This window comes from Bufo bufo, chromosome 3 (genome assembly GCF_905171765.1).
Source record: "Bufo bufo chromosome 3, aBufBuf1.1, whole genome shotgun sequence".
Lineage (NCBI taxonomy): Eukaryota > Metazoa > Chordata > Amphibia > Anura > Bufonidae > Bufo > Bufo bufo.
This window is the reverse complement of record NC_053391.1, coordinates 590,081,553-590,104,066: the sequence shown is the minus strand read 5'-3', so window position 1 is coordinate 590,104,066 and position 22,514 is coordinate 590,081,553. Positions and strand designations below refer to the sequence as shown.

Below are 22,514 nucleotides of genomic sequence, written 5' to 3'. Positions count from 1 at the left end.
GGATCCTGTGTTATCTATATATAGAAGACACCTGTCAATCTAATCCTGCCTGTAATGATAATGAGATGACTGTTGAAAAGTGATCAGTATAGAACAAGAAGTGTTAGGCTTATTGGCCATTGTTTTTTTGTTTTTGTTTTTTTAACAGATATTGGCATGGATATTAAAAATAATCAAACAAGTCTTTAAAAACATGTTTAACATAAAAAAAACTGATATAACTAATCATGGTCATGGTCATTTTCTGATGATACATTCCCTTTAGTTAGGTGATTTTTCTTTTTTTTTCTTTCTGGCTTCTTTTCAAAATAGATGGTCTATGTGAGTGCTTTTTACCTTCTTGTTACATGTGTTTTTATGTACTTGGATTGGTGCCTATGCATGTACGTGACATTTATTATGTAATAGGAACAATTGCCCACTACTATTTATGATGTTGGTATGACACGCTGTTAGCAAAAAAATGGAAGAAAAACTGCCACATAAAAATGAGGCAAAAAACACAGTGGCCATCACCTGCTGCTTCTGTTCCAATGCTGGTGTTTTCTACTTCCTGGTCCTGTCTGAGCAAGCATTTCCTATGTCACAAGACCAGTAAGTAGAGACCAACGATGGGCAAAGTCAGAATGTGGGCAGGGAAAAGTATACGTTCCTTTACTATTTAGCCACCAATGTTCTTTCTACTGGAAAGCCCTTTAAAGGCTGTAGACGTTATTGATTTTACTCACCTACTGCTCATTCTGATGAGTGTCTATCCTATGTTTCCCAACCAGGGCCAAGATATGTCAGTTTTACTGTATTAATGGGAAAAGTGACTTCAGCCTCTTGGAAGCTTAGCATGAGCGAGTGTACGGGCCGTTTTTTTGTGTTCCGTATACGATCCGTATACGGAACCATTCATTTCAATGGTTCCGCAAAAAAAACGGAATGTGTTCCGTATGCATTCCGTTTCCGTATTTCCGTTTTTCCATCCGTTGAAAGATAGAACATGTCCTATATTTGGCCGCAAATCACGTTCCGTGGCTCCATTAAAGTCAATGGGTCCGCAAAAAAAACTGAACACATACGGAAATGCATCCGTATGTCTTCCGTATCCGTTCCGTTTTTGCTGAACCATCTATTGAAAATGTTATGCCCAGCCCAATTTTTTCTATGTAATTACTGTATACTGTATATGCCATACGGAAAAACGGAACAGAAACGGAAACACAACGGAAACAAAAAACGGAACAACGGATCCGTGAAAAATGGACCGCAAAACACTGAAAAAGCCATACGTTCGTGTGAACTAGGCCTAAGCAAAGCAATGAACAAACCTTCAGCAGAAGGTAGAATGATAGACTGTATGGGAGCAGGCCTTCTCTCTTGATAATAGGGATGGAAAAGTCAATAGGCTGTGCAAGCTAGACCAGCAACTGCACTGACACTTGCTAAGCAAAGAATGAACTATTCAATGCAACACCGGGAAAATTGGATTCAATAAACCACTCTGATATTTCAATTATAATCAGAGCAATGCCCAGCCATTAGGAGCATTATAGCTCATTGTGCTCATATAAGCATTAATATTCATCCTAAATGAAGATACATTAGAGACTAAATAGATGTTTGCAGTCATTTTGATTGCATCAATTCATCTAAAATAAACAAAAATACACCTTTGCAAATAGTCTTGATTTATTTATTTTTTTCTATTACCATTATATGTACACAACTCACGCGCAGTCCTATATGTCTTCAATATTACACTCTACAAACCAGGTGCTTAATCAGATCCTGTGCGCCTCTTATTGCTATTTTGAAGAACGTAGAAGAGGGGATAAAGGAGGTATAATGTTGGTCCTATTTAAATAAAAAGAACTGGAGGGTCACAGGTTGCAGATCCCTAGTTCAAATGGTTTATTCAACGAGTCAGAAATCCTCTTCAACATACACTGCGTGCAGAATTATTAGGCAAATGAGTATTTTGACTACATCATCCTCTTTATGCATGTTGTCTTACTCCAAGCTGTATAGGCTCGAAAGCCTACTACCAATTAAGCATATTAGGTGATGTGCATCTCTGTAATGAGAAGGGGTGTGGTCTAATGACATCAACACCCTATATTAGGTGTGCATAATTATTAGGCAACTTCCTTTCCTTTGGCAAAATGGGTCAAAAGAAGGACTTGACAGGCTCAGAAAAGTCAAAAATAGTGAGATATCTGGCAGAGGGATGCAGCACTCTTAAAATTGCAAAGCTTCTGAAGCGTGATCATCGAACAATCAAGTGTTTCATTCAAAATAGTCAACAGGGTCGCAAGAAGCGTGTGGAAAAACCAAGGCGCAAAATAACTGCCCATGAACTGAGAAAAGTCAAGCGTGCAGCTGCCAAGATGCCACTTGCCACCAGTTTGGCCATATTTCAGAGCTGCAACATCACTGGAGTGCCCAAAAGCACAAGGTGTGCAATACTCAGAGACATGGCCAAGGTAAGAAAGGCTGAAAGACGACCACCACTGAACAAGACACACAAGCTGAAACATCAAGACTGGGCCAAGAAATATCTCAAGACTGATTTTTCTAAGGTTTTATGGACTGATGAAATGAGAGTGAGTCTTGATGGGCCAGATGGATGGGCCCGTGGCTGGATTGGTAAAGGGCAGAGAGCTCCAGTCCGACTCAGACGCCAGCAAGGTGGAGGTGGAGTACTGGTTTGGGCTGGTATCATCAAAGATGAGCTTGTGGGGCCTTTTCGGGTTGAGGATGGAGTCAAGCTCAACTCCCAGTCCTACTGCCAGTTTCTGGAAGACACCTTCTTCAAGCAGTGGTACAGGAAGAAGTCTGCATCCTTCAAGAAAAACATGATTTTCATGCAGGACAATGCTCCATCACACGCGTCCAAGTACTCCACAGCGTGGCTGGCAAGAAAAGGTATAAAAGAAGAAAATCTAATGACATGGCCTCCTTGTTCACCTGATCTGAACCCCATTGAGAACCTGTGGTCCATCATCAAATGTGAGATTTACAAGGAGGGAAAACAGTACACCTCTCTGAACAGTGTCTGGGAGGCTGTGGTTGCTGCTGCATGCAATGTTGATGGTGAACAGATCAAAACACTGACAGAATCCATGGATGGCAGGCTTTTGAGTGTCCTTGCAAAGAAAGGTGGCTATATTGGTCACTGATTTGTTTTTGAATGTCAGAAATGTATATTTGTGAATGTTGAGATGTTATATTGGTTTCACTGGTAAAAATAAATAATTGAAATGGGTATATATTTGTTTTTTGTTAAGTTGCCTAATAATTATGCACAGTAATAGTCATCTGCACACACAGATATCCCCCTAAAATAGCTAAAACTAAAAACAAACTAAAAACTACTTCCAAAATATTCAGCTTTGATATTAATGAGTTTTTTGGGTTCATTGAGAACATGGTTGTTGTTCAATAATAAAATTAATCCTCAAAAATACAACTTGCCTAATAATTCTGCACTCCCTGTATTTAAAACACTGAGGAATAAAAATTACTTATAGAATGTTATCAGCAAGGATCCCCCATTCTGCCAAATGATACCAAAAATTGTGTTGCATTTTTCTGTCGCATGATGACACAATGCCAATAACACATGACTGAAAGGACCGCAGGCTGCATCATGTCTGATGTCACCATTTACATTATCTAAAGGGGCTGTACTTGCGAGAAAACCTGGAAGCGGGGAAGGAGTATGCTGGAGCACCGCTCTCTGGATCTTGTTTAAGTAAATAATAATGGGGTGTCTATTACAGAGGACATGGAAGCAGGGCAAGGAAGATTGTGAAAGTGCTGCCTCGAGACTGGGGTAATGTAGGAGATCATTTCTGCAGGGAAAATGCTACAAATGTTATGGGACAATTACTAACATTGCAAGGATGGGTCTGGATGGAAGCTTTTTTCTTATTTCAGAGGCTCCCTGGATAACCACTTTAAATGTGATATATATTCAATTTTATGGTATGTTGAACTGACCCACACTCTGATTTGCAGGATCTATATACAGTCAGGTCCATAAATATTGGGACATCGACACAATTCTAATTTTTGGCTCTATACACCACCACAATGGATTTGAAATGAAACGAACAAGATGTGCTTTAACTGCAGACTGTCAGCTTTAATTGGAGGGTATTTACATCCAAATCAGGTGAACGGTGTAGGAATTACAACAGTTTGCATATGTGCCTCCCACTTGTTAAGGGACCAAAAGTAATAGGACAGAATAATAATCATAAATCAAACTTTCACTTTTTAATACTTGGTTGCAAATCCTTTGCAGTCAATCACAGCCTGAAGTCTGGAATGCATAGACATCACCAGACGCTGAGTTTCATCCCTGGTGATGCTCTGCCAGGCTTCTACTGCAACCTCAGTTCCTGCTTGTTCTTGGGGCATTTTCCCTTTAATTTTGTCTTCAGCAAGTGAAATGCATGCTCAATTGGATTCAGTTCAGGTGATTAACTTGGCCATTGCATAGCATTCCACTTATTTCCCTTAAAAAACTCTTTGGTTGCTTTTGCAGTATGTTTTGGGTCATTGTCCATCTGCACTGTGAAGCGCCGTCCAATGAGTTCTGAAACATTTGGCTGAATATGAGCAGATAATATTGCCCGAAACACTTCATAAATCATCCTGATGCTTTTGTCTGCAGTCACATCATCAATAAAAACAAGAGAACCCGTTCCATTGGCAGCCATACATGCCCACGCCATGACACTACCACCACCATGCTTCACTGATGAGGTGGTATGCTTAGGATCATGAGCAGTTCCTTTCCTTCTCCATACTCTTCTCTTCCCATCACTCTGATACCAGTTGATCTTGGTCTCATCTGTCCATAGGAAGTTGTTCCAGAACTGTGAAGGATTTTTTAGATGTTGTTTGGCAAACTCTAATCTGGCCTTCCTGTTTTTGAGGCTCACCAATGGTTTACATCTTGTGGTGAACCCTCTGTATTCACTCTGTTGAAGTCTTCTCTTGATTGTTGACTTTGACACACATACACCTACCTCCTGGAGAGTGTTCTTGATCTGGCCAACTGTTGTGAAGGGTGTTCTCTTCACCAGGGAAAGAATTCTTCGGTCATCCGCCACAGTTGATTACGGTCTTCCGGGTCTTTTGGTGTTGCTGAGCTGACCGGTGCGTTCCTTCTTTTTAAGAATGTTCCAAACAGTTGTTTTGGCCATGCCTAATGTTTTTGCTATCTCTCTGATGGGTTTTTGTTTTTTCAGCCTAATGATGGCTTTCTTCACTGATAGTGACAGCTCTTTGGATCTCATCTTGAGAGTTCACAACAGATTCCAAATGCAAATAGCACACTTGAAATTAACTCTGGACCTTTTATCTGCTCATTGTAATTGGTATAATGAGGGAATAACACACATATTCCCATGGAACAGCTGAGAAACCAATTGTCCCATTACTTTTGGTCCCTTAACAAGTGGGAGGCACATATGCAAACTGTTGTAATTCCTACACCGTTCACCTGACTTGGATGTAAATACCCTCAAATTAAAGCTGACAGTCTGCAGTTAAAGCATATCGTGTTTGTTTCATTTCAAATCCATTGTGCTGGTGTATAGAGCCAAAAATGTTAGAATTGTGTTGATGTCCCAATATTTATGGACCTGGCTGTACCTTTACAAGACACATAAGCCAGAGCTGTCTAGCTACTGTTATATGTGCAAACATGTTCTGCACAGTGAGATTGATGGAAGACATAAAGGTTGTCAGGGAGAATTGAGAAAGTGAAGGGCGGGAGAGAGAAATCAGGTCCTTTCTTTGGGTATTTCACAATAAAATTTTATTGTGTTATGCCTGAAGAAGGAACTAGTCCAGTCCTGAAACATGTTGCTGTTTACACTGTCAATAAAAGGTAAAAGAGACCACGCTTCCAGACCTTTCATCAGTCCACCAGAGTTCTTGGGTTGGATCTCGGGCTGCAGCCCAACCTCATAAAGTGAGCATACAGTACTCTATCTCTCACTTATTTATACATTTTTTGGGATAGTGCCCTATCTTGTGCCATTGTGTATTTTTCTTTTAGACAACTATATTTATCATAAAGGCTCCATCAGTACCCTTGTGACTTTTTTTTGTGACATTTTAAACTGTAGCAAATGATAGGTCTAGCTGGTGTATATAACACCTGTACTATACATTAGTAAATAATAGGGATGAGTGGAATTCTTTAAAATACGATTTCACTGCTTCGCCTAATTTAACAAAATAAATTTGCTTTCTGAAGAAGTAACTAGTCACAAAGCAATTTTTTTGTAAGTAGCGGGTGCAATGATAGGGAACGGTGATTGTGCTGCCCCCCGCAGCATCTAAGATTAATATTAAAAATTTTAGTTGTTGTTCATAAAAAAATAAAAATTAAATTGTACTTACCTCATCCATTTGAGCATGAAGAGGCCACAATGGCCATCTTACTTGAAGATCCAGCGCAAAATCTCACACAGCGAGTGATGATGTCATCACGTCGGTCAGCATGGTGACGTCATACGTCACCACGCTCAAGATTTTGTGCAGGATCTTCAAGCAAGATGGCAACGATGGCCTCTTCGAGCTCAAATGGATGAGGTAAGTATGATTTCTATTTATTTTTTACTGCCATTTCAGGGAAAATCGATTTGTTACCACGAAGCACAAGGAAATTCCCTCTGTGGCGAATCAAATTTTTCTTGAGATTCGGATCAAAGTCCACTTCGCTAACCTTGATTCATTAAACACTAGTAAATACAAAATGCCGGGAATTGCACTTCTTGAACATGTCTCAATAATAATCATAATAAAAATAATCTTTATATAGCGCCATCATATTCCGCAGTGCTTTAAAATTCAGAGGGTTAAAGACTTTACAAAATTACAGGCTAATATACAACCGATACACTAGGAGTGAGGGCTCTGCTCGCAAGATTGTTGATTGTTATATGAAGTGGTCCAGCCATCTTTGTATTAAAGGAGTGGTGCAGGCTAAGCTGTGTGAGCTAGTGCTTTGGGTGTGGGGATTACTGTCAGAAGATGGCTTTCAGTTCTGAAAAATAAGGGTTGGCAGGAGTTCCAGCAGTGTGGAGAGCTTTGTGGGGAAGGGTGAGATGTTTGAACTGTATTCTGTGGTGGGTGGCCAACCAGTAAAGTGACTGTCACAGCCTAGAGGCATCGGTGTAGCAGGTGAAGAGATAAATAAGCCTGGCTGCTGCATTTAGGACAGACTGAAGGGGGAAGAATTTAGTGAGATGAAGACCTATTGGTAATGAATTAAAGCAGACAAGACGAGAATGAATTAAAGCAACAACAAAAGTTTTGGTCGTTTCCACAGTGAGAAAAGGGTGGATTCTGGGGATGTTCTTGAGGTGCAGACGACAAGAGCATGCAAGTGATTGAATATGGGGAACAAAGGAAAGATATGAGTCAAACATAACCCCAAGGCAGTGGGAGTGCCGCCCAGGGTAAACTGAAATATCAAGTTTAGGTGGGATAGTAGATTGGGGAAAGACAAGAAGTTCAGTTTTTGATAGGTTTAGTTTCAGATAGAAAGAGGACATGATTTTAGAGACATCTGCCAGACAATCACTGATGTCTTGCAGTAAAGCAGGGGTGATGTCACGGGATGAAGTGTATAATTGAAGACATAGGACTAAACCCTGAGGAACCCCAACATCAAGAGGATGAGGAAAAGAAGTACAGCCAGTGAATGATGCACTAAATGAGCTGCCAGAGACATTGTAGGAAAAGCAAGAGAGAGCGGTGTCCTTAAGGCCAATTGAGTGGAGCACGGTGAGGAAGAGATGGTGGTCTACTATATCAAACGCTGAAGAGAGATCCAGAATAATCAATAGAGAGTAGTTGCCATTTCTTTTTGCTTTCAGGAGATCATTAGATACTTTGGTAAGGGCAGTTTTTCTAAAGTGGAGGAGGTAAAAGGCAGATTTTAAGGAGTCAAGAAGAGTTTGCAGAAAGGTAACTTATTAAGTGAGAGTAGATGAGATGTTCCAGGAATTTAGAGATGAAGGGGAGGTTGAAAACAGGTCGGTAGTTAGCAGCACAGTTTGAGTCAAGAGATGTTTTTTTTAGTAGTGAGGTTATAACAGAATGTTTGAATGAGGACAGAAAGATACCAGAAGAAAGAGAGAGAGAGGTTAAATATTGTAGTGGTGAATAATGACAGCCGGGAAGAGGGACTGGAGGAGGTGTAGGGCATAGGATCACTGCTGCAGGTCATGGGTTGAAATGAAGAGAGAAGCCTGGAGACTACTTCTTCCGTTACAAGGTCGAAAGAGGACACAAGGAAGTGTTAGAGGAAAGAGGATCGAAGCTGGATGGGGACTGGGAGATTACTTCCTGCTGGATGTTACCAATCTTATCTCTGAAGTAAGTGACCAGGTCTTTAGCACAGAGGTCAGTGATGGCACATGCACTTTAGGGCTTAGAAGTGAGTGGAAAGTATCAATGAGTTACTTTGGGTTATTTGAGAATGAGGAAATGATAAAGGTGAAATCGTTCTGCTTGGCAAGGTGTAGGATTGAATTGTAGGTTTTAAGCATAAATTTATAATGGAGGAAATCTGCAGGTATTTGTGGTTTTGTCCATGTTCTATGTCAGGAAGGTCGGATTGCAATTGAAGCTGCTTCATCCAAGATGGTTTTGAGGGTATGGTTGTAATGATTGGCAGCCAGATCCAGACAAGAGAAGGAAGAGATTGGGGCGAGAGATAACTGTAGTGTATCAATGAGCTGCTAGGGATTAATGGTGTGTAGAATTCTGTATGTGTGAAAGGTAGGAATGTCATGAGAAGCATGGGAGACCTTTATAGTGAAGGAAAGAAGATTGTGGCCAGAAAGCAGGAAGGGGAAGTTAATGAAGTCTTAGACTGAGCAAAGGCAGAAGAAGACTAGATCAAGCGTATTGCCATCTTTGTGCGTTTCAGATGAAGACAGTTGTGAGAGGCTGAGAGAGGAAGGTATGGAAAGAAAAAGAGACCCTGATGGGGAGATAGGATAATGGGGATATTAAAATTGTGGTGTATGTGGTCCGCTGCCGACATCCTCCATTGTATGCATTTTTGCTGGGGATTGCCGTTAGCAACAGATCACATGCGGAGGAATTGCTCCCCTGGTTATAAACATGCCACAGTGTTTGGGGTTTTTGAGCATTTCCTCCCATTTAGGCCACTTTATTTCAGTTATTTTTCTTGATATGTTTAGAATGTGCCATTGCGTACTGCTGGTAGCATTATGTTGCACCTGGTAGCCTGTGTCACATGGCCTGTTATAGGTCGGGCTTACAGCCTTATCATCTCTCCCACTACCTGAGTGATTTCACTATGGAGGTATGTGGGAGCTTGTCTGTAAGTTGTATCTTTCACCGTGTTCACACACCGTAGGTAGTCTAGTGGTAGGAACCCATGCCACTGTCACGGAACCATGAACCAGACGTACAACAAGAGATAAATGAAAATAAGAAGGCTTTATTGAAAATAAAGCTGTAAAGCAAAAGTCCAAACGGATGGTGAAACCGAGCAGAGTCTTTGCGAAGCCAGAGGTCAGGAACCAGAAGGGTAGTCAGACGAAGCCAGGATCAGGAACCAGCAGGGTAGTCAGACGAAGCCAGGATCAGGAACCAGCAGGGTAGTCAGACGAAGCCAGGATCAGGAACCAGCAGGGTAGTCAGACGAAGCCAGGATCAGGAACCAGAAGCAGCAGCAGTCTTAGAAGCATGTGAACACAAGAGGACCAAGCAAGGAACTGAAGCCACAGACCTCCTATATATATGAGCTAGGCATCCAGCTCCTCCCAGGGGAAGGAGGAGCCGCAGGGTGGAAGGCTACAAGAAACCCAGGACCCAAGATGGCCGCCAGCACATGTCAAACGAAGGAGAGCAGCAAGCAGGTAAGACCATGACAGTACCTCCCCCTCAAGGGCCCCTCCTCCGCGGAGCACAAAACGGTTTCTGAGGGAAGCGTGCGTGGAAGGCTCGGAGCAAGGCAGGAGCATGGACATCTGCGGAGGGAACCCAGGAACGCTCCTCTGGACCATAACCACGCCAATGGACCAAAAACTGCAACCGACCGCGGACCAGGCGTGAGTCCAGGATATTGCTCACCTCATATTCCTCACGATTGCCCACTTGGACCGGACGAGGCCGAGGAACCGAGGAAGTGAAACGATTACACACCAGTGGCTTCAACAGGGAGACATGAAACACGTTGGAGATCCGCATGCCAGGAGGAAGCGCAAGGGCATAGGCTACCGGGTTTACCCTGCGAAGCACTCGGAAGGGACCAACAAAGCGAGGCGCCAGCTTGGGAGTGGGCACTCGAAGGTTGAGGTTGCGGGTGGACAACCATACACGGTCTCCGACCTGGTAGGAAGGAGCAGGCGCTCGTCTGCGATCAGCCTGGAATCTCTGGCGCTGCGCAGAGACCTCAAGGGACTTCTGGATCTGTACCCAAGAAGCACGTAGGACGGAAAGGTGATCCTCCACAGCCGGAATATCCTGGCGAGAGAATACCTCCGGTAACACGGCAGGTTGGAACCCATAATTGGCCATGAAGGGAGACGTCCCAGAGGAAGAGTTCACCGCCGTGTTCCTGGCAAACTCAGCCCAAGGCAGGAGGTCAACCCAATTGTCTTGGTGATCGGAGACATAGCAACGAAGGAATTGCTCCAAGGCCTGATTGGATCGTTCTGCGGCCCCATTGGACTGAGGGTGGTAGGCCGAGGAGAAGGAGAGATGAATCCCCAACTGGGAGCAAAAGGCGCGCCAGAACCTGGACACAAACTGACTCCCCCGATCCGACACAATCTCCTTAGGCAAACCGTGCAACCGGAAGACCTCCCTGGCAAAAATCGTGGCCAACTCTTGTGCAGAGGGTAACTTCTTGAGAGGAACACAGTGGCACATTTTGGAAAACCGATCCACAATCATGAGAATGACCGTATGGCCTCGGGATGCAGGGAGGTCCACAATGAAATCCATCCCCAGGTGTGACCATGGGCGCTCCCCGGTGGCTATGGGTTGCAGAAGGCCCAACGGAAGGTGCCGAGGGGACTTACTCTGGGCACAAACGGAGCATGCCGCTACATATGCGGCGATGTCGGAACGTAGGGAAGGCCACCAGAACAGACGTGAAACAGCCCAGGACAGCTGATTCTTTCCAGGATGCCCCGCGGTCTTGGAGTTATGGTAGGTTCGCAACAACCGAGTGCGCAACTCCTCAGGCACAAAACATCTGCCGTTGGGTCTCCCAGAGGGAGCACCAGATTGAGCCGCCAAAATCTGCTCACCCAGGGGAGAGGTCAGGCTGGTGCGAATGGCGGCCAGGATCTGATTCGGAGGTATGACCGAAGTCGGAATCGACTCCTCCCTGGACAGCTCGGAGTACTGCCGTGATAAGGCATCCGCCCTGATGTTCTTGGAACCGGGTAGGTAGGAGACCACGTAATTAAAACGTGACAAGAACAGAGCCCATCTGGCCTGACGTGGTGTCAATCTCTTGGCCTCAGAAAGGTAGGTCAGATTCTTGTGGTCCGTCAGGATGAGAACCGGAACCACCGAACCCTCGAGCAAGTGCCTCCATTCTTTAAGGGCCTGCACGATGGCCAATAACTCCCTGTCACCAATCTGATAGTTGCACTCCGCGGAAGACAGTTTCCGGGAGTAAAACCCACAAGGAAGCAGAGGACCCTCTGGTGTTCTACGCTGAGACAGAAGGGCGCCTACTCCCGTCTCAGACGCGTCCACCTCGAGGACAAAGGGCAACCCAGGGTTGGGATGCGACAGAATCGGAGCCGACACAAAGGCGGACTTTAGGGCCTCAAAAGCTCGGATGGCCTCGAGCGGCCAGACCTGGGAATTACTGCCCTTCCTGGTCAGATCCGTGAGAGGCTTGGCCAGCATGGAAAAGTCCCTGATGAACTTCCGATAATAATTGGCGAAGCCCAAAAAGCGCTGCAGGGAACGAAGACCACTGGGCTGGGGCCACTGTAAGACAGCCGAAACCTTCTCAGGATCCATGGAGAACCCCTCAGCGGAAATGATGTAACCTAAGAAGGTTACCTGGGATCGGTGAAATTCGCATTTCTCAAGCTTACCGAACAGCTTGTTCTCTCGTAACCGTTGCAACACTCGTCTGACATCCAGAATGTGGGCCTCCATGGATTCAGAATATACCAAGATGTCATCCAAATAGACTACCACACACTGCTGCAACAGGTCACGGAAAACATCGTTGATGAATTCCTGAAAGACTGCGGGCGCATTGCACAACCCAAAGGGCATAACCAAGGATTCGTAATGACCGGTCCTGGTGTTAAACGCGGTCTTCCACTCATCGCCCGCCTTGATCCTTACCAGGTTATATGCCGCCCTCAGGTCGAGTTTGGTAAAGACCGTGGCCCCTTTAAGGCGATCGAACAGCTCGGAAATCAAGGGTATCGGGTAAGCGTTCTTGATCGTGATGCGATTGAGACCCCTGTAATCGATGCAAGGCCTCAACTCACCGCCCTTCTTTTTCACAAAGAAAAATCTAGCCCCTGCCGGGGACGAAGATTTGCGAATGTGTCCGCGTGAAAGCGCCTCCCTCACGTACTCCTCCATGGCCTCATTCTCCGCTACCGACAGTGGATAGACTTTGCCACGAGGAGGAACGGCACCAGATTGTAACTCTATGGCACAATCGTATGGGCGGTGCGGAGGTAGGGCAACCGCGCGCACCTTATCGAATACATCCCGGTACTCCTCGTATTCAGGAGGCAACAGAGAGTCCGAGGAAGTACACAGCAACTTGACAGACCCATGGATGCAACTAGCCCCACACTGCGGTGACCACGAGAGGATCTCGACCGATCTCCAATCGAAAGTCGGATTATGCTTCTGGAGCCAGGGGTACCCCAAGACCACCGAGTAGTGTGGAGACGAAATAACCTGGAGGCAGACCGACTCTCTGTGAACGGCACCAATGGCTATCCCCACTGGAAGGGTCTCATGAGTCACGTGTGGCGGCAGAAGGGGTCTGCCGTCTATCGCCTCAAGAGCCAGTGGGGAACCTCGAGCCTGCAGAGGAATGGAATTGGCGGCAGCGAACACACTATCAATGAACAAACCACCAGCACCAGAGTCCACCAACGCCTGGGTCGTCACCGAGCCCCCGACCCAGGAGAGGACAACAGTGATCAGTGGTTTGTCAACACGGGAAACCGGGGACGAGGAGACTCCACCCAAGATCTGCCCCCGACAGGATCTCAGGGTACGAGCGTTTCCCGGACGGTTCGGACATGCCAACCGAAAATGCCCACCGAGACCACAGTACATGCATCGGCCCTCGCGTCTCCGGAGTGCCCTCTCCCCCTCGGACAGGCGAGCAAACCCCAGCTGCATGGGTTCACCCCCAGACAAGTCATCCCCAGGAGGCGTGGGAGGAGAGGGAGGCACGGGTGGGACAGCAAACGTAGGCACCAATCTGTTAGAAGACCTCCGCAGGTTCTCCTTAAAGGAAGGTCTCTCCCTGAGTCTGGTGTCAATCAAAATCAGGAAAGAAATAAGAGACTCGAGCTCAACTGGTAGGTCCTTAGCTGCAACCTCATCCTTCAAGGCATCCGAGAGACCATGAGAGAAAGCAGCGACCAGAGCCTCATTATTCCAGCCCACCTCTGCTGCCAGGGTACGAAACTCAATGGCGTATTCAGCTACGGATCGTGAACCCTGTCTGATGGACATAAGGAGCTTCGCAGCAGAGGCAGCACGAGCCGGCACATCGAATACCTTCCGAAGAGAAGCAACAAAACCGGAAAACTCGGCAACCACCGGATTGTTGTTCTCCCATAAAGGGCTGGCCCAGGCCAAGGCCTTGTCCGAGAGCAGCGAGATCAAGAAGCCCACCTTTGATCTCTCAGTAGGAAAGGCATGTGGCAGCAACTCGAAATAAATGCCCACCTGGTTAAGGAAACCTCGGCACTGAGTTGGCTCTCCCCCAAAGCGCTGTGGAAGAGGGGCAGAACCGGTCATACCCCGAAACACCGCAGGCGCAACAACAGGTGTCGGGGTAGACTCTGGCGCAACAACCGGAGCGGCAGTAGGAGCGAGCCCAGGAGCGACAACCGACCCATCGGCAACGGGAGCGAAATGAGCCGTGCGTTCAAGCAGGGTTTGCAACGCCACAGCGAACCGACCCAACAGGTGATCCTGCTGATCAAGTCTGGCAACCAGCGTGGGTAGCGAGGATGGCCCTGTACCGTCAGAATTCATGGCTTGGTCCTAATGTCACGGAACCATGAACCAGACGTACAACAAGAGATAAATGAAAATAAGAAGGCTTTATTGAAAATAAAGCTGTAAAGCAAAAGTCCAAACGGATGGTGAAACCGAGCAGAGTCTTTGCGAAGCCAGAGGTCAGGAACCAGAAGGGTAGTCAGACGAAGCCAGGATCAGGAACCAGCAGGGTAGTCAGACGAAGCCAGGATCAGGAACCAGCAGGGTAGTCAGACGAAGCCAGGATCAGGAACCAGCAGGGTAGTCAAACGAAGCCAGGATCAGGAACCAGCAGGGTAGTCAGACGAAGCCAGGATCAGGAACCAGAAGCAGCAGCAGTCTTAGAAGCATGTGAACACAAGAGGACCAAGCAAGGAACTGAAGCCACAGACCTCCTATATATATGAGCTAGGCATCCAGCTCCTCCCAGGGGAAGGAGGAGCCGCAGGGTGGAAGGCTACAAGAAACCCAGGACCCAAGATGGCCGCCAGCACATGTCAAACGAAGGAGAGCAGCAAGCAGGTAAGACCATGACAGCCACTCTGAGATAAGTTGACGGTGGTGCAGAATGGCTCCGGTGTGTTCCTGATAGGAATACATTGGCTAAAGTCTCAGTTCTTAACATCAGCTTGAGGGATTAGCCAGTGTTGTCATTTGCATATCATTGTGGTGCACCTTTCGCAGGGATATTAAAATTACCCATAATAAGAGTTGGTGATTCGGATGATAGGAAGTGAGGAAGCCAAACAGCAAAGTGATCCAGGAACTGCTGGGGGAGCTTTGGGGGCAATAGCCATTAGCAACTCACAGGGGGAATGGGCAGAAGAATCTGATGGTATGGACCACAAAACAGGGGAATGTCAGAGAGGCTACAAGGGGAATGACCTGAAAAATGCACTGTGGAGAAAGTAGTATGCCCACTCCTCCTCCATGCCTGTTATTACACCTGGGAGTATGGGAAAAGTGTAGCCCACATAGGATAGACCAGTAGGGGAAGCAGTGTCAGAAGGTTGAAGCCATGTTTCTGTGAGGGCCAGCAAGTTCAGAGATTGTGAGAGGAAAAAGTAATGGATTGTGAGAGGAGAAGACATAGAGTGAATATTAATAATATTTCCAGGGTTTCTCTCTGTGGCAGGTGAGAAGCTGAAATTAGCAATAGTGGTGAAGGGGGAATGGGGGCAGGGTTTGGTGAAAATTTACTTCACTGAAAAAAACATCTAAAAAAATTCCACTTTTCTAGTGCAAAGCCTTTCCAGTACATTACCCCTAAATCTTCTGTCTTGAAATGCTATTCCACTTTCTATACCAATTCTTTGCTGGAGTTAGATTTTTTAGAGTTGTAGTTGATCATTCTAGCTTAATCAGCTTGACAAGATAACCATGCCCATTTTAGAAATCTAGAATGAGTGGTAAAAAAATGCAAAATGTTGCATCATTTTTTGCATAAATAAGGCCAAAAAGTCGCAAAGCCCTGTAACTTGTCCACACAGTTACAACAAATAAGGGTTCAGAAGCACTGCCACAATTTAATTGTGGGTTTTAACTGCACTCTTTGGAACAGTAATATGTTTCTGTTGTTTTAGCCAATTTATTTAGTTGCTGCTTAACAGACATTTTAGTTGCATGTGATTTTGTTAGACTCCCAATGCAAAATACATGGAACTGCAAATGTTGTCCTGAGCTAACATGTCATCTGTAATGTGGGCAGTGCGATTCCTATGCATGTAATGTCTGATTGTGTGGCACAACTAGAGTAGTTGTAATTTTCCATTTTAACATATTCATAATGCATGATTGAGAAAATTTGACACATTCAAATATATTTACCTTTAACTCTACAATTTGAGATGTCACATGCCACATAAGGTTCTCACTCAGAAACTTCATCCCATACGGACCAAGCATCTCAGCTAAAGCCTTTATCTCTAAAGATTTAAATAAAATCAGGGGTAAGAAATACACATACAAATATAGTAGAACAGATATGTGACTTTGTTCCATTTGTGTTGGCAATGTTGAATTTATATAAAGGGGTTGGCTCACCACAGACATTGGTGTCATACTACTTTCACAAATGGACAATTGGGTTGGTCTGACTGCTGTGATCCTGGCTAAAAATTAGGATGCAAGAACCACAAAGTTCTCTACAATGCTGATCTGTCTTACATATTTGCTTTCTTGTCCATCTAGCAAACAACTTATGCTCTTCACTTAACCAATGACAACTCTCACTCCCCACTCCAATCCTCTCAGTCTTGTGTGTAGGACTTTTCCAACCTGCGCAAATTCTGTAGAACTCACTGCCCTGGACAATTGGACCTGCTCCTTTATTTGCTTTGCTTCTCCAAGTTTTAAGGAGGTCTACATCACATGACCATAGTCTATGGCCTACAACCTGACCTCACAGATAGCTCTACTCAATCTGGTCCACAACTAGTTTCCCATTTATTGGTGTTGGCCTGATTAACTGATTTATGCAGTTTAGAGTCCAATCACACGTCCGCGGACCCTAAATTTTGCGGCATAGGTGCAGACCCATTCATTCTCTATGGGCCCGGACGTGAAGCGGAGAACACACTATGTGCTCTCCGCTTCCGCATTTGTGGCGTGCGGCCCCGAACTTCCGGGTTTCGGCCCCGAACTTCCGGTCCACAGCTCCGCAAAAGATAGAACATGTCCTATTCTTGTCCGCAGCATTTCTATAGCGGGTGCCGGCCAGGTGTTTTGCAGATCCGCAATTTGCGGGTCCGCAACACACCACGGACGTGTGAATGGACCCTTAATTATATTATAAATGCCAACATACAGGACTGCCGCCTGGACTATTTTAGTGCCATGTTCCTATGGAATCTCTCCTCCCTTTTCATTTAGATTATGAGATTTCCTTCTGTCTCAGTGATTGCTCATTGTTTTGATTACTTGTCATTTTACTTGTTTGTAAGGCATTGCAGAATATGGTGTGTGCTATGTATAAAGATTATTATTATTATTATTTGTGCCACTTCTATCTTTTTAACACTTTAGTTGGTTGTAAAGTAAACATTTTAACTAATTCTGAATATTGCTTCCATTGCTTAATAACAGTGGGTTCATCGATATATTTTAATGTCAGGAGCCATTAGCCTTTAAACAGTATGTTATACTCCATGAGGTCCCTGGCTTATCTTAATAAGATTTAGTAAAATTGCAGCTGATCAAACATATCTGACTGCACCAATAAACATTAGGTTCCGCTATTCTCAGCCCATGGCCATATACTTCATTCTGGTCTTGTGCTCCTTATAATAGGTTATACAGAAGATTTAGATTAGAAAAGAGAGACACAGCAAAAAAGACAATTAAATCAAAGCAAATGCATTTCCCATCAGGACTCGCTATATACAAGTGGTTACAATGTGACAGTTGTAATAAGTATTTGGACGCAAGGTCAATACCAAGCGCACTATTCTCGGTAAAAGGAGGAGACTACAGCATTTGCTTACATTTCTGCAGCAAAGTCATTGAAGGACATTGTCAAAAGGTTCCGACTGATTTTCTGTGTTCAGAAATACATATTGTTAACCATGATGCTTTTTCACAATAATGACATGTATGACACCATTAGCTGCGAACAATATGCATTCTTTGAACCAAAAATGATTTCCGATGGCAAAAATTCATTGAAAGTTTTATTTTGTGAACACCACATGTCGTCATGAGTGAGCTGAGCTGTCACATTCAAGGTTAACAGCAGATTAACAGGACAGAAACATTTGTTTTTGGCCATATTGTACAAAACCCCTTTATACATGCATAAAGTAAAACAAAACAACAAAAAAGGGGGAGTTCTTAGACAGTGATTCCCAAGGGGTATATTTTTTTTTTCACATAAGAAAGAAACCAAGGGCTGGATAGGCCTTTAATTAATCCCTGTACTGGGTCACCTTTAGATTAAATAAAACTAGAGATGAGCGAATCGAGGTTGACGAAGTGGAATTCGATCCGAATTTCAGGAAAAATTCGATTTGCACCAAATCCGAATTTCCTCACGCTTCGTGGCAACGAATCGTGTTTTTTCCTAAAATGGCTGCTGCAGATGTGAGGACATGGAGCAAGGAACTCTGGGAAGGCGGGATCACCCATAATGCCATGCATGCAGCCAATCAGCAGCCAGCCAGCCCTGTGATGTCACAGCCCTATAAATAGCCTCAGCCATCTTGGATTCTACCATTTTCCACTGTACTTAGTGCAGGGAAAGACGTCAGCAAGCGCTAAGGACAGTGCTAGGAAAGACTTCATTGTGCTAAAACCGATTTAGAAGTACAGGGAAAGATTATTTAAGGTGTAGGGAAAGGATAGGGAGGAATCATTCCACAGCATTTATGTTGAACAGGGTTCAGTAGGGGAGGTGACAGCCTGGGTAATAGGAACAATCCTATTACCCCTTGCCGCACTGACTGGGGATCCAAATTGCCATTATACAGCTCTGCAATTCCAGCAAACTGTTCTTGTTATTGGAGGGCAAGTGCTTTTTGATACAGGCATTAACAGGGTTTATTACAAGGAAGGTCTTATTTGCCCTTGTGCGGTGCAGTTATATATTATAAAGCTCTTTTTGTCATGTATTAGTGACAAAAGTAAAATATATTTGCCATTCAGCGGTGCAGTTATATGTTCAGTGACGTCAACACAAACTTACTGCTGACCCCCTCTCCACTCTGTCGGGGTGCTCTACTTGGATAAGCGTTTAATAGAACAGGTTCTGTAGACATCTATGTGGAATCAGCTGTCGACGGTGTAAAAAGAGCACGCTTCTTCTTGGCGCTAACATTGACCTGTAAGGCTGAGTTCACACTTGAGTTATTTGGTCAGTTTTGGCCCCATAACTGCCCAAATAAGTGAAGTGTGCAGTGATTCTATGAGCGACGCCTGTCATCTGCATGTCATACGGACTCACAGTATTGTTTCACTACCACAGCAGACTCCCTATGCGTGTTACTGCAAGGCACAGTGTTCTTCACCACTATAAAGGGTCTCTGCAGCCAGGAAATAGCAGTTTTTTTAACACGCTTTGCCGCGATTAAATTCGGATCGAACCAGCCGAATCCAATTTTTAAAAAATTTGCTCATCTCTAATTAAAATTTAACTTTTACTAGATACAATAATAAAGGAGAATCAAGTGTGAGCCATAAAAACTGTCGAGCTGCTGCTGTCTCCCGATTGTTTGTGACGTCTTTAAAGAGTGACATACATGTCAAAATCTGCAACATAACATGCATGCAAAATATCCATAGTGGAAGCATACTTATAGAATAGTCAGAGCCAATTAATAAAAAAATAAGGTATATAAAAGAATGAGATGTCACAGTTGGTGATGATGTCATAATACTATGTAGCTTTTTGTAGGCCATTATGTATTGTGATGGCATCATAATAGTGTGTTTATTAGGATATACACAAGAGGGCTCCTGAGGAATGCCTTATTCACACGTCAGTGTTTTGGTCAGTGATTTCCATCAGTGATTTTGAGCCAAAACCAGGATTGCAGCCTCCACAGACATAAGGTATAAAGGAAAGATCTGCACCTGTTCTGTGTTTAGAGCCGCACCTGGTTTTGGCTGACAATCACTAATGGAAATCACTGACTGAACACTGACTGGGTGAATGAGGCATAAGACAGAGAAGTTATAATTAAATGGAATTATTAAACTTGGGTTACGCAACTCTACAGTGTGGTCCTTAACAGGTGTTGGGGATTTAAACCTCCACATATTGGAAAGCCACTGTGGGTGTGGGTCTCTGAGAGGCTATCCTCTGCCATAGCCTGCCCCACCTATACACTACATTCTCAGTAATGCACCAGTCACTTTCAAGGGAATGCTTTTGCACCTTGAGGCTGCTGCGCCACTACACTTCATTGTCCAACATGCCCCTTGCAGAATTTCTATGCTGCAACCAAGAGAATTGTCCAAGGATCAATAAGGTAGTCACAATTTCATCTCTTTGAAGATCTCACAGACATTCAGTTAGGGCCATTCACGCGGCCGTATGAACGGGTCCGCACCCATTCCGCAATGTTGTGGAACGGATGTGGAGCCATTCATTTCAATGGGGCCTCAAAACATGCGGACAGCACACCGTGTGCTGTCTGCATCCGTAGTTCTGTTCCACGGCCCTGCAAAAAATATAGAGCATGTCCTATTCTTGTCCGTCTTGGCTATGGTAAAGATAATACAAACGGATCCATTCTGAATGGATGCAGATGGTTGTATTATCTGAACGGATCTATCTATGACGGATCCGCACAAAACGCGAGTGTGAAAGTAGCCTTAAGTTTACACCATCTAGAGGACTAGTAAATCTTGGCATCGGGAAGCAGGTATCAATGGCCCACAGTGGATAGGCCCATCGGTAGACTTGCTGTACAGAAGGCTCCTTCTGATCTTCAGGCCAGACTTCAGGCAGTCGGACCATGAACAACGGCTTGATGAGATGTGTCATGCCAGCGGCAAAGGGTTCCCGGGGACCTGGCATGAGGGTGTGTGTTCTACTTGATACCCTTGGTACAGACTGTGGAGGGGTGATTACAGATACAGCTTCTTTACTGACTTGTGTCTGGCAAGGATCTCATTTTGCATTTGTCATCCAGCAGGAAGCTCAAATGCTGCTCCATCACAGGGTCCCTGGGCCTAGGATGATCCAGCACTCGGATGAACAATTCCTACAGTTTCATCTTCTGCTGCAGGGGATCTTACGGCCCTTCTTCATCAGAAGTAGCGTGACTCTGGCCACATCCTATCAACTGCTACACCAGCCAGTGACTGGCTGCGCACTTGAGACACCTATACCTCTTCAATTACTTCTTGAGTTTCTGGGTTACCACCCCATATCATGGCCAGCCAGTTAGGCTTCAGTCTTCTGTCCGCTGGCCAGGGAAGAGGCCACAGCGCTCACCGGAGCACCATGGCCTCTTTAAACAGTTGATCGGTGGGGTTTGCCAGGAGTCGGACCCTCACTGATCAGATACTGATGACCTATTTTGAGGACAGGTTATCAGTAAAAAACACTTAGACAACCCCTCATTGATCAGATTGTCATATTGCAGTATCAGACACTGCATAGAAAGCACATCCTTATACTACAGCCCATCACTGAGTGCTATGACTCAACACTTATCCCCTGGCCAGCCCATTCATAGCTCTTAATAAAAACTCAATTTTTCTTCATTTTAAAAGCTTTGAAATAGCAAATTGATTTTGGAAAACTCATTTGACTGCATTCCTTGAACAAAACACTTGTTTACTGCTGATAACCTGATGGTATTAAGGAAACATAAACTTCTACTATATTTCAATCTTTCCACATAACTGCATCGCACAAATCAATAATTAAAATGGGTGTTCGGGGGAACCCGGTGGTTGGTGATCCCTGAAATACAATTCTCTGCGCGGTGATAGAGTAGCAGGAATTACTGCTCCCCAGTCACATGTAAGAGTCTAATAACTGATGGCAAGAATTAAAACTCAGAAAAAGATGGGAGGGACGAGTCATTGCCATGGCAACAAGCTTCAGGGGATGCGGCTCACATACACGACTGCAGCATCCCAAGTTCTTGCCTGTCTGCTCGCTTATCAACAGTGGGGGTAGGGAGACGTCAGTGAGTGTTATCTTCTGCAAAAAATGTTTCAATAAGCTGTCCAAAACGCTAATGGGTTAATGATGCCTGAGGAGGACACTTCAGCTCAACTTCCTTCTTAAAGATAAATGCTTAAAGATTTTAAGTAGCAATTGTCTACAGTTACCATTCACCCATTGTTTGCCAGAACTAGATAGATAGATAGATAGATAGATAGATAGATAGATAGATAGATAGATAGATAGATAGATAGATAAAACATACTACAATCAGAGTAAAAACAGAAACCCTTTTTACTGACTTCAATAGAGGACGATAAGAGGAAAACAAATGTTCTATTTTACCTTGAGCAGCCCTCCAACTGGCACACACAGCCTGTGCAGACATTATAAGAACATCACAAAGTAAGCCATCAATGATGGCTGAAAAATCTTATTAATTTTTTATTTTTTTTAATTCTTTATTGTTTTCTGAGCCAAAGATACAAAATTATTAAAAGATTTACAAAATGATGAGGACGTTGCACTTACCATCAACCTATACAACAATGGCACCACAGTGATACAAGGCAATGAGGGCAACCTAGACCAATTTGAGGAACCCTTTCCTCATATTAAAGTCCAGGCC

At 44.5% G+C, this 22,514-nt stretch overlaps 1 protein-coding gene across 1 annotated transcript in view; it reads right to left on the bottom strand.

The window, feature by feature from the left end:
- Positions 1-22,514, bottom strand: part of NCKAP1L (NCK associated protein 1 like) — a 341,608-nt gene that overhangs the window by 193,599 nt on the left and 125,495 nt on the right. Inside the window, exon 23 of the mRNA XM_040425859.1 lies at positions 16,099-16,196. Coding sequence (XP_040281793.1) covers positions 16,099-16,196 — 98 coding nt within the window. The remainder of the gene's footprint in view (positions 1-16,098; positions 16,197-22,514) is intronic.